This window comes from Vicia villosa, linkage group LG5 (assembly GCF_029867415.1).
Source record: "Vicia villosa cultivar HV-30 ecotype Madison, WI linkage group LG5, Vvil1.0, whole genome shotgun sequence".
NCBI lineage: Eukaryota > Viridiplantae > Streptophyta > Magnoliopsida > Fabales > Fabaceae > Vicia > Vicia villosa.
The window spans coordinates 9044853-9058971 of record NC_081184.1 but is presented as its reverse complement, the minus strand read 5'-3'; the positions used below and the strand labels follow the sequence as shown (position 1 = coordinate 9058971).

Genomic DNA, 14119 nt, shown 5'->3' with positions numbered 1-14119 from the left:
ATAATTGTTGTTGTTTCAAACACAATGTCTGATCCAAAGACTTGGTCATACACAATAATTCAAGTTTTGCCCACATCGAATCGATGTCTTCTCCCTTTAGACATCTTTTAGAACTTTATCTCTGAGGCATAAGAGAATGACACTTCTGACCTTAATCATCATCTCAATTTTCTCTTCTTGTGTTAGACGTGCAGACATCGATGTCTCATTCTTTAATTCTTCAATACACTTCTCTTAAATTCACATTATTTACATCTTCACTTTTCACACTAAATTAACTTGAAATGGAAGATCCAAAATTTAAAAACAAAAAATTAAAAAGACCAAAACTATATTAAAGCTAATATTTAAAAGATGAAAAACCAACGGTTTCTAACATGATAGGGTGGTGGCAACTTAGTGTAACCATTTGAAATTCAAAACGTAACTTTCTTTTGTTTTCTTTTTTTTTTTTTAGAAGAGAAAATATATACATTTTCATACTACATTTTATGTGGAAAATTGAATCTCTAATCTCTATAAGGAATGCATTATTTTTAAATGAGCTTTTTAACCATATGTGAATTTTGGTTAATTTTTTGGTTCCTAGTTATTTATTTTAAGTAGTAGTTGATTTGCTAATTAATTGTACACTATGTTTATTAGTTAAATTACAATTAAAAAACAAAATTGCACTATAGTGTCTAAAATCGACATGAACATTTCTTTCACGTTTGAAATATGCAAACATTCATTTCGTATGTTTTAAGCTAAAGTAAAATTGCCGTTTACATATATACAATAACTTAGCTGAAAGTGGTAAGATACTTCGTACAATTCCAAAATGGCATGAGTATTAAAGATGAGTTTTTTCAGAAGTAAGAATCGTGTGTCTTATACTATTTTTATATTTTGAATGTCATCTTATACTTTTATCTTTGCAATTTAATTTGTGCCTTTTCTATTCATCATATGCCTTAAATTTGTCATAGTTATATAATAGAATGATTATCACAAAATGACCTATGGACATGTTGGGATTTAGTTTATCCAAGTTTATGTTTTTAGTTTGTGCACTTAGAGAAAAGATCATGTGATAAAATATGTTTAATAATGGTGAGGAAAATTGGAAGCATGTATTTTCGCTAATGAAATGCGATGGAATAAAACGAAATAGAATAAAATAAATGAAACGAAATAGAATGAAATAAGTATGTTGTATCTTTTGAATTGGTAAAATAAGAATGTAGTTGAGCGGATCATGATGGAATATATTTTATCTAATTCTACCACTTATCTTCATTTTTATTACTTTCGTTTTGGACCAAATAACATTTTTATTATATTCTATCATAAAATATCAAAGCAATAGAATGACAATCCATCTTATCCCCTCTATTCCACTACATACCACTCAGTTTCATTTCAATATGCTATATTCTTTTGAAATATCCAAACACAGCCTAAAAGTTACACAAATATATCAACACTTTTTTATATAGAAAAATTTAACTACCGATAAATTTAACGATTTCTTTGTTTAATTTGTCATGATGTTCAACTATGGGATGTAGTTGAACAATGACACACAATACCTTTTTATGCAACCAATGCAGAGGTACCAAGAAAGTAAATGACTGTAGATCAAAAGAAAGAGTTCAAGACGCTCATAAAGTTAAAAAACATACTACTATAAATGTTATAATCTTCAAAGATTTTGATAATATTAATAATAAAGAATATTTATGATTCTTTATACACCAAATATAAAAGGATCAAACAAGACAAAGAATCTAGAGCAAATGAATTGGTAAGATAATATGTGTACTTGTTTAAAAATACATTGAGGAGTAGCTTGTTTTTGTAGGGTTGTATGAGATTTAAAGGATTTGAGTTATGTTTAGAGCCTGATCACGTAAGGGTTGCAGAAAGCTCTTGTCTGTGTGTGTTTAAAGGAACTGGAGACCCCTCCTTTCTGCAAATGAGGTATATATATAGGAGATACCTTGGTTCTGAATCGAAGGCCAAGGGGAGTGATTTTCCCTCATTTCGGTCAAAGGTGCGAGAATAAGAAGCATGGAGTTCTTCTTGCAATCATGAAAGAAGTAGTTATTCCTTATCTCTTGATTGATTTTCTGCATGTCACGTACCTAATCAATTGAATCAGTAGGAAACTTGGTTTGGTTAGGGAGGCTAGGCCCAAGTTCAATAGGGCGACTTCTCTTGCCTTTTGGGCGACCTATATGACTCGACTAAGAGGCACTCACACAATAGACTAAATTTTTCTACAATAGCTACACCACAACAGATCATGTGGAAAAGATTCTAAATTTTTAACAAGAAGAAAGAGACCCAAAGTTACAACTTTCTATGAAGAAGAATATCCCGAGAAGCTTTTACTAGAAGAACTCATTAGCTTCTTTCGAAGTCATGAGATTGAGCCGAATGAAGATGAACAAAAGAACAAACCCAAGTCCATTGCCTTGAAGTATAAAGAAGTATAAAGGCAAGAAGATCATACTAAAGGAACTTTAAGTTGGATAAACCAATATAATTTGATGGCATTGTTGTAAAATTGAAAGGTTCAACCACACCAAGATATTCTCGTTGAAAATTTAAGAATAATATTAATTTCGTTGGGAGTAATGACAGGTGGGACAAAAAACAATGAAAACCAATCGCATGGCCTCAAACAAAAAAATAATATGCCAAAACATGTAAGCAAATCCACAACAAGAAGAAAAAAAGATAAAATATGAGTACACAAAGAACTTATGTACCTAGTTCATTCAAAACGATCTATTATGGGGGGTAGAGCATCACTCTAATTGACTATACTTTCAGAAGTTGTAACAAAATATTACAAATGAGTTACAAGAAAATAGTCACCCAAGTTCTCAAGAACAAACTTTATTTTTTACCTAAGTGTTTCTCAATCTCTTCAGCTTTCTATATATGAATCACACAAATTTAAAGTGTTTAGAAGTGTCTATCTTTGTATATATATTTCATAACTTCATTAACTAACATTCTACATTTCATTAACTAACTTTGTTTTACTACTAAAAATTATTTTTAATTTCTGTGCGTTAATTTACCAACTTCATAAATTCGATAACCAACATTTTACTTTTTATTAACCAATTTTGTTTAGTACTAACAATTATTTTTAATATCTGGACATTTTTTTAACCAACTCATCATTTTATTAACCAATTTTTTACTTTTCATTAATCAATTTTATTTACTACTAAATTATTTTTAATATATGTACGTTTATTAATCAACTTCTTCACTTCATTAATCAATTTTGTTTTACCACTAAAAATCACTTTTCACATACTATTCACAGACACTGTTCATAAATATTGTTCACGTTATGTCACTATTCACATCACTGTTCATAAATATATTTTTTATTAACAAATATTGTTCATTGTATAAATACATTAAACCATACATATGGTATATGCAATGTAAAAAATATATCAAAATAGCATTTCTGTTATAAAAAATAATATATTTGTTTTTACTGTGCTTTTAATTATTTTTAACATAAAAAATATAATACTAACATGTGCCTTTAGAATACATGTTAAGAGTTAAATGTGAAAAAAATTTAAAAATTTGTGCATTAAAAATTGATAAGTAATATATTTATTATATATTTTAATACAAATTTTATATTTTTAACTTTATCCTAAAAAAATCATAGGAATAAAATTAAGCTTTTTTTGTTAATAATGTCAATAACTATAATACAGTTTAATGGTGATGCACAGTTTAATGGTGATGCACTGACAGTGTAAAAAAGTTTTACACTGTCATTCAATGAGAATATATCATTCTGCCATGTCATCTCAGTAATTTAAAAATGACAGTATGACTTGGTAGGATACATGATCGTGATTGGTTGACAGTGTAAAACTTTTTTACACTGTCAGTGCATGACCCATTTTCTCATTATAATATATACTATTAAATTATCAAATAATATAAATATTGTGAAACGAAGTAGAACAAAGGGCTAAAACTATTAAAATAAATAAAACTGTAAAAGCTCAAACTTCGAAAATAAAATGTTTCTTTCCCAGGCAACTGTCACCCAAGCTCTAACTACCATGCGCAGCTGCGCGTGTCCTCCTCAAGCACCGTTTTCACCCACGTCACTCATTTAATCCTAATCTATCTTTATAAATTAAATATCTCTACATTAATTTCCCAATAATGAATCTGTCAAAAAAAAAAATTTCCCAATAATGAAACAAAAAATATTTATTACATCTATTCACTCAAATATATATTTTTATTTAAAATATAAAAAGATTTTTTTCATGTTCCCTTATAAAAACCCACTCCACCTCTCATTTTGATAACCAACACAAACCAAACCAAGAGCCAAAGCAAAAAAAAAAAAACAAAGAAAATGCCTTCATCTTCCACAACCACAGTTTCAAAATGCATTATCTACCCAAGCCAAAAATCATCAATAAAACCCTTAAAACTTTCTGTTTCTGATCTTCCCATGCTCTCATGCCACTACATCCAAAAGGGTATTCTACTTTCCGCACCTCCTTATTCCTCTGAAAACCTAATCCACACCCTCAAAAACTCCCTCTCCATCACTCTCTCCCACTTCCCTCCCCTCGCCGGCAGACTCACCACCGACTCCGACGGTTACATTTACATAACCTCCAACGACGCCGGCGTCGAGTTCGTTCACGCAAAAGCCAAACACCTTACGATAAACACCATTATCTCACCTTCTCTCATAGACGTTCATCCTTGTTTCCAAGAGTTTTTCGCTTACGATTTACCGGTTTCTTACTCCGGACACAATATCCCCCTCGCCGCCGTCCAAGTCACCGAACTCGCCGACGGTGTTTTCATCGGTTGCACTGTTAACCATTCCGTAACCGACGGAACTTCCTTCTGGCACTTCTTCAACACGTTCGCCGCCGTCACGAAAAACACCACCGCCGCTGTTAAGATCTCCAAATCCCCCGATTTCACCCGCGACACAGTTTTCAACTCCCCCGCCGTCCTCCCTATCCCCGCCGGTGGCCCCGCCGTCACGTTTGACGTCAACGAGCCCATCCGTGAACGCATCTTCCATTTCTCTCGTGAATCCATTCTCAAACTCAAACACAAAGTAAACAGTAACAGTAACAGTAACGGTTTAACAGATCCAACTGAATTGATAGGGAAACAAGCAAACGACGGTTGGAAAAACGTTTACTCTAACGGTCACGTTAACGGAAACGCAACCGTTAACGGAAACGGAAAAACAAACTACAGAAACGAGATCTCGTCGTTTCAATCGTTAAGTGCGCAACTATGGAGATCAGTGACACGTGCGCGAAATTTAGATTTATCGAAAACGTCGACGTTTCGTATGGCTGTGAATTGTCGACACAGACTAAACCCAAAAATGGACGCGTTTTATTTCGGAAACGCGATTCAGAGCATCCCAACCGTTGCTTCGGTGAAAGATATAATATCCAACGATCTAAAATTCTGCGCGGAGCTTCTACACAAAAACGTCGTCGTTTACGATGACGCTACGGTGCGGAGCGGAATAGAGGATTGGGAGAGTAATCCTAGGTTGTTTCCGTTGGGGAATTTCGATGGAGCTATGATAACTATGGGAAGTTCACCTCGTTTTCCTATGTATGATAATGATTTTGGTTGGGGGAAGCCTTTGGCAATTCGGAGTGGAAAGACGAATAAATTTGATGGGAAAATTTCAGCTTTTCCTGGGAGAGATGGAAATGGAAGTGTTGATCTTGAGGTTGTTTTGGCTCCTAAGACTATGGATGGACTTGAAAACGACATGGAGTTTATGCAGTATGTTACAGAAGTAGAAGTAGTAGTGTGAAGAAAAAAAAACATAGAAGGGTGTTCTGGTAAAATTATTAAGGAGTTAAAGAGGATGAAACGAACAATGGTGTCTTGATTCTTGAATTTGGTCGGGTTCGGTTTGTTCGGTCAACGTTGGTTTGATGAGGTTGGGTAAATGTTTAGGGAGTGTTTGGGTGGTTGGTTGATCGTACGGATATTAATGAGTTTCTATAAAAGTGGTTTTCTTGCTTTTCACTTTCCACGTGACTAGTAATAGGATGGGAAAGTAGTAGTAATAAATAATGATGATATTGATAAATGAAAATGGAAAATAAAAAAAAAGAAATATGTTGAAGCCAAATTAGGTGTTTGGTGTTCTTTTTATGTTTAATTTTTTTTTAGGTTTTTTTTTTTATGAATTAATTTATATCACTGAGGTGTGAAATTAGAAATAATGGGATGCTAGAGAAGAAGATTTGATTGATAGATATAGATGAATCTTTGTGAAGTGACTTGAGATTATTGAAGTATTTAATAAATATAATTTCTTGTTTGACAATTTTAATTAATGTATTTTATTATGCATATTTAAAATTAATATTCAAAATTTTATTTCTCCATTTTTTTCAAATTATAAGAAATATAATTAATTTTATATAAAAAAATAATTTTAAAAATTAAAATAGAAATAGTAAAATGAAGAACTTTAAATGTAAAATGTATAAATTTTATTTACAATGACAACTCTATTTACCTTCATTAAACTTATTTATAAAGAAGTGATTTAATTAATTGAGAAATGAGATTAAAAACAAAATTTGTTAATATTATAAAAATTATTTTTAAGAAAGAGTTTAAAGATAGTGCACTGTCAGTGTAAAACAGTTTTACACATACAACCAATCAAAATGCTTTAATTTGCCATGTAATTTTAGTTTTTTTTAATTAAAAATGGAATTTATTCTGATGCAGGTCTCTCATTGGTTGACAGTGTAAAATTTACACTGTCAGTGCATTTTCTTTTTTTCCTTTAAGAAAAGCCAAAATCTTGAATCTATTGTTTCATATTATCACACGTGTAAATTTTACACGGTGTGATAAACTGTAAATAATTAGTAGTTAATTAATCTCTTGTTTCATATTATCACACCATGTAAATAATAATTAATTCTTATATTTTACTAAGTATGTAATTTTCATGATTCACAAATTAGTTAGATGTACTATAATTAATTTGTTAGTCAAACAACTAGATAGTTGAAGTTATATTAATTATATGGAAAAAGTTTATATATAATTTTTTTATATGTGATTCTTACTAATTTTTTATAGTTAGATGTGCTATAATTAATTTGTTAGTCAAACAACTAGATAGTTGAAGTTATATTAATTATATGGAAAAAATTTATATATATAATTTTTTTATATGTGATTTTTACTAATTTTTTATAATTAAGTATTTGATGACAAACGCATTAGAGAGTTCTGTGATGTTTTTTTATTATAGAATGATTAAAGAAGTGTACGGCACTCTTAAAAAACTTTACAAAGTTTTAATAGAGATAAAAATGGTAAATACATGTACCCAAGAAAATGAGTAAGTATTAGTGAAATAGAGAGTTCGGTGATGTTTTCTACTATAAAGCTAATATTAAACAATTGACCAATCTCTCTTATTTGCCCTTCTATTAAAAAAAATTTGCACTATAAATTGGACATTTACGTAATTAATAAATTAACCATACACTTTTGATTTGGACTAATAAGAGCATGACAAATGGTGCATTATGTCAAAGAAACCAATACGTGTCACTTTATCATTGGCCATATTTCTCCTTTCAAAATCATCCACCTCTCTTCTTCCTCCTCACTTTCAATCTCTCTCGTTTTCTCTTTCTCTCTCTTTTCCCTTTCCTTGAAACCCTAATCTGCCGCCAAGTCACCAAAATTCATCATTTTTATTTCAACATAAACACTACAGCAACAAATCAATAACAACCGAAACAAATCAAACAGAAAAAGAAACAAGAAGAAGAAGAAGAAGTGGAAAACTAGATTGTGCACAAATCCGCAGTCAGCCTCACCAGACTTCAGTCAAATCCACCACACATCGCCGACGACGTCTCTTTTACCGGTCTCCATCTAAACGCAAAGCACCGGTCACTCCGCCGCACGGGACCAAACGACATCCACCATTTTTAGATCTGATATGAGTATTTCTCTTTTCCTTTCACTCTATTGATTTCAGGGCCTGATTATTGATGTGCATGCTTTGATATTCCGGTTCGCTTTTGTAAGTGGTTTGAGTGAAACAATATTTTTTTGTTTTTATTGTGTTGATGGTTTGGGTGATTTGCTTCATTTTTTCTTATTTCATCATTTTTTGTTTCAAATTTCATCTAAACATTTTGAAATGTTTGTAAATGTCACAACAGTTACTACATTTTTTCTCCCTATATGTTCTGTTTTTTTGTTTGTGCTTGGACTTTAGAAATGATTGCTTTGTGTGTATTTTAAAAATGGTTTTGTGTAGTCTTTATTAAATGTTGGAATAATACATTTCTAATGTTGTTTACCTCCACTCTCATACTCTCTCACTCAGTCACCTCTCTCATACTCTCTTCCCATTTTTGTGATATCACCTCTCTTACTACATCAGTTTTGTATTAACTCTTTTTCTTGCTTTGCTTTTTTCAGAGGATTTATTTCTCTTTATGTGAAAGAGCTTCAAAAAAGCACTAGAGCTTTAGAAGAAAAAACCATGGAAATGAAAAGGAAGAACATGTAAATGGGTTAGAGATTACTTTCTATTGGTGTTGGATTTGCCATATTGCTTGAAGTAGTTGAAAGAAAAACTGCACTGATCTTGCAGCAACAAAGAGACTACATCAGGTATAAATTTGATATTCTTTCCTTCAAAACTTAGGAATTCGTCATGCTTGATCTTATTCTTCATGACCTAGAAAGTGAAATATTTGTTGTTCTTTTTTCGTATCAAATTTGGGATATTCTTTTAATTATTCTTGAACACTATCGTATTTTTAATTAAGTTCTTGTGCTTCATTTTTTACTTCACTTTAAGTGGATCTTCTTAATTTAAGTTTATTTTATCATAAAAATTGTAGATCTATTTTAAAAAATTTATATAATTTTTTAGAGTACTTTGTTACAATGTCCCATAAAGACCAAGATCCTTATGTCTATTGTGTTTCAAAATTTTTAGTGTTCCTTAAAACCACTTGACACAAGAAATTTATCAGGTTCCATGTTAAGCAGGATGGAAACCTTATTAAGTTTATGAGTTTTAGCCTCATTATTTGATTCTGGTCTAAAACTGAATTTCTGAAAGTTATAAGAATGCATATAACCTATACTTTAATGATCATTGGTCATGTTTTTTTTTTACAGGTTGAATTATGGCTCTATTGCATGGAAAAATCACTGTGAAGCTTTAATCTCTTGAAGGATTGTAAAACTCAAAAGTGGTGGTGGAGATTTGGTATTCTCTCCACTATCTCTGTTACTTATTGATATCTACAAGGTCTTCACACCATATTACGTTTAACATATTATGTGCTTTTTTTTTTTCAAAATACTCATCTTACTAATTAGATAAATATATTGTGGCAGTTTCTGAACTTTCTCCAAAGGCTATTGTTGGATTCCTGATGAAAATGTCCTTGTAGACTCAGACTAAAGGCATTAGCATTCATGAACATCATGTAACACCCCAATTCTACCCAGGCATATAGGTACAAATATCAGAGTATAAAAATTAAATTCATAAAAACAATTAGGGCGTTACACTTAAGTAACCACATAACCAAACATAACATACTCGCAAAAGATACGTAACACAAATAATCAAAGAGGACGGATACACATAAACACCTGAATGTATTCATACTTATATATATGCGTCGGTAAACAAAATATCCACGACATTCTTCCAAAATACATCGCATGAGAAGGTATTCAAAATACATAATACGAATGCATTTAAAGGAATCAAATATACATCAAAAGGATCCTATAAGCATTATCTACAAAATAAGTGTTCGATCCCCCCCCTAGGTGTTACGTATCATGAGCGGATGACACCAAAACGGACGACTACAAAGAGAGCACCTACACCTGCGGATCACCTGCACATTACCCACGAGTAGGTAACATTAAGGCAGAAGGGTGAGAATACAATTCATAATGAAAGCATGATCAATATAGTAATGCCCACAATATCATTAAGAATCATATAACAAGATAATCCAATAAGTCAACCACAATCAATATATAAGTAATGCGGTACATGAATGATAACATAAATTATAAAGACCGAAGATGATGAATGAGACTCGACTATGCGTATGCATGTGGTACCAAATCCGGAGTAAAACTCCTCCTTGTCATTATGACAAATACACCTTGCCGAGCATTATGCTGGGACTTCTTTCCCTAAGGAAAATACACCTTTGTCGAGCAGTAAGCTACGACTAACCGTCATCGAGCATCTAGCCCCCACTGATGACCTCTTGCCACTCGGGCAAATACACCTTTTTACCGAGCATTAAGCTCCCACTGGTAATAATTGCCAATTCAGGCCACCTGTTAATAGCATTCCGCCATTAACGTAATGAAATGTCATGCTGTGCATACAAACGACTCAATTACATAACAACAACAACAATATAACTCGGTCACATATCTACATCACACCGATTATATTATTCTACACGGATACATCATCAAAATTGCCACTCAGGCGTTCATATTCACACAGCGCACGTATACCGTCAAAACATACTTGATTAGCAAATATCATTTCAAAAATACATTTATGAAAAATCATTCAACCACCAACACACTCCTCTCTATCATGAAGCATACTCAAGGGTTCTCATAATACTTCAAACGGCGCGTAGAAACGACCTACGGTTCAAAAGATACAACAAAACAAAGTTTGGAAAAACAAAATTTCTCACAGTCCGCTTGAGCTCCGCTCAGCGGACCCAGACAGGGAATCACCAAACAACAATACAGAACCTCCGCTCAGCGGACCCAGACAGAGAATTCCTGCAAAAGAACCTCCGCTCAGCGGACCCCCTCCGCTCAGCGGACCTGCGTAAACCCAGAAAAACCAGTTCTGCAACAGACCGTCTCAACCCCCTCTAAACCATTCAAAACCCATTTAAACCTTCATCCCAACACCAATACAACACAAACATGCTATATATACACCTAATCCATGATTATCATATGGTTGGATCATCACATATTATCTTTGACCTAAATTCCTTCATAAGCAAGAAAACATGGAGAAATGAAAAACAAACATGATCCATGGGAATATCTATCATCATAGCACACATACACACCATAAAATCAAGTTTATATCTTCAAAACTCACAAAACACACAATTTGCCATTGTTGAACAAGCTTGGAAAAGAGGAAGAACAAGAACAAAGAATACAAAACTACAAGAACCATACAATCAAGATAAACTATATTCATCCCCCTTACCTTGGTTGGATTCTTGGCTCTAGCTTGGTTTGGATTCTACAACTCTCTTCTTCTCTTTGTTTTTCTCTTCTTTCTCTTCTCTTCCCAAGTTCTCTTTCTTTCTTTCTATCTCAAAATATCTCATTTTCTCTATATATCAAAATATCTCTTTCTAGTTCTCTACTTCTCATTTTCCCCCACTCAACTTTCATAAATTCTAATTTTGGCCCAATTGTCACTAAACATTAATTCTAACCAATTAACACCCAAAACATAATAATTACACACATGGAAAGTAATAAGTAAAATATTAACATAATGAATATTTACCGACTGACTCGACTCGAAAACGGTAAAATTAGGAAAATGTAGTAAACATCACAATTAATCAGAAAAACACATTTATGGGCGTTACAACCCTCCCCCACTTAAAAGATTTTCGTCCTCGAAAATAAGATTACCTGCTACAAACAACTCAGGATAGGAATCTCGCATCTTGCTCTCCAACTCCCAGGTCAAACTCTCACCTGCCGCACTTAACCATACGACTTTCACCAAGGCGATCTCCTTGCCTCGCAGAGTCTTAGTCTCACGATCTTCAATACGCACTGGTATCGTCTCAACCGTCAGGTTCTCACGCACTTGCACATCATCCATCTGAATCACATGGGACGGATCCGCAATGTATCTCCTCAACTGAGACACATGGAATACATCGTGCAGATTAGAAAGACTTGGCGGTAACGCCACCCGATACGCAACTTTGCCAACTCGCTCCGATATCTGATAAGGACCAATAAAACGCGGAGTAAGCTTCCTCGATTTCAAAGCTCGTCCAACACCAGTCATAGGCGTAACTCTTAAGAATACATGATCACCGGCTTGGAATTCCAAATCTTTCCTTCGCTTGTCATGATAACTCTTTTGCCTACTCTGTGAACTTCTCATCTTCTCACGAATAAATTTCACCTTCTCTGTAGTCTCTCTTACTATTTCAGGTCCGAGTACCACACTCTCGCCCGATTCAAACCAACACAATGGAGTTCTACACTTACGACCATATAGCGCTTCAAAAGGTGCCATTCCGATACTAGAATGAAAACTGTTGTTGTAAGTGAATTCTATCAACGGAAGATAAGTATCCCACGAACCTCCCTTCTCTAGAACACAAGCCCTCAACAAGTCTTCTAACGATTGAATAGTCCTTTCGGTCTGACCGTCTATCTGAGGATGATAAGCCGAACTCAACCTCAACTTAGAACCTAGAGCCTCTTGCAAACCTTTCCAAAAATCTGATGTGAACCTTGGATCTCTATCCGACACAATACTCAACGGTATACCATGTAGTTTCACAATCACCTTGATATAAATCTCAGCCAACTTCGCAACTGGAAAAGTGATGTTAATAGGAATAAAGTGAGCAGACTTTGTCAACCTATCAACAATCACCCAAACTGCATCGAAACCTCTCACAGTATTTGGTAAACTCGTCACAAAGTCCATAGAAATACTATCCCATTTCCACTCTGGAATATCCAACGGTTGCAACAACCCTGCAGGACGCTGATGCTCCACCTTTGACTTCTGACATACCAAACACGCATACACAAACTGAGCCACATCCCTTTTCAAACCAGACCACCAAAAGATCTTCTTCAAATCCTGATACATCTTATTGGCTCCCGGATGAATACTCAAACTGCTTCTGTGACCTTCCTCTAAAATCATCTTTTTCAGCTCGGAATCATCAGGTACACAAATTCGACCACGGAATCTCAAAACACCCTGACCATCCACTCTGAAGTCGCCATCATCACTTTGATTTGCCACCATAAACAAATCAACAAGTTTCACATCCATTTTCTGTCTCTCGCTAACAGTTGACAGAAAATCATTCGTCACTTTCAACATACCCAACTTCACACTATCTGGTGTCAATTCACATACCAAACTAAGATCACGAAACTGCTCCAAAAGTTCCCACTCCTCCGCCATCATAGCGGACATATGCAAAGATTTCCGACTCAAAGCATCGGCAACCACATTAGCTTTACCAGGATGGTAATTCAAGCTAAAGTCGTAGTCCTTTAGGAATTCCAACCACCTACGTTGTCTCATGTTCAACTCTTTCTGATCAAATAAGTATTTCAAACTCTTATGATCACTAAAGACCTCGAACCTTGCACCGTAGAGATAATGCCTCCAAATCTTTAATGCAAAAACCACTGCAGCTAACTCTAAATCATGGGTGGGATAATTCTTCTCATGAATCCTTAACTACCTCGAAGCGTAAGCCACCACCTTACCTTCCTGCATCAAAACACCACCTAACCCCATATGCGATGCATCACAATACACCACAAACGGTTCCTCAGGATCAGGTAAAACCAAAACCGGAGCTGAAGTCAACCTTCTCTTCAACTCTTCAAAATTCCTTTCACAAACTATGTCCCAAATAAACGCCTTACCCTTGCAAGTAAGCTGAGTTAACGGAAGTGCCAACTTAGAAAAGCCTTCAATGAATCTTCGATAATAACCTGCCAAACCTAAAAAGCTTCTGATCTCAGTAACCGATCTCGGAACCTCCCATTGTAGCACTGCATCTACTTTGGATGGATCCACTGCAATCCCGTTACCTGAAATCACATGACCAAGAAAACTCACCTCTGATAACCAGAACTCGCACTTGGATAACTTAGCATACAACTGCTTCTCCTTCAAAACCTGTAGCACAACACGCAAATGATCCTCATGCTCTTCCGGAGACTTAGAATAAATCAAGATGTCATCTATGAAGACCAC

General features: G+C 34.1%; 1 protein-coding gene across 1 annotated transcript; it reads left to right on the top strand.

Moving 5' to 3' along the window:
- Nucleotides 1–4346: 4346 nt before the first annotated feature.
- On the top strand, nt 4347–6385 carry LOC131601305 (BAHD acyltransferase DCR). Its single transcript, XM_058873091.1, has one exon. The coding sequence runs from the start codon at nt 4406–4408 to the stop codon at nt 5855–5857; it is 1452 nt and encodes a 483-aa protein (XP_058729074.1). The 5' UTR covers nt 4347–4405; the 3' UTR covers nt 5858–6385.
- Nucleotides 6386–14119: the final 7734 nt, after the last annotated feature.

Excerpts from the sequence above, each read along its gene's own strand:
- LOC131601305 (XM_058873091.1), top strand. The coding sequence starts at position 4,406 with ATGCCTTCATCTTCCACAACCACAGTTTCAAAATGCATTATCTACCCA.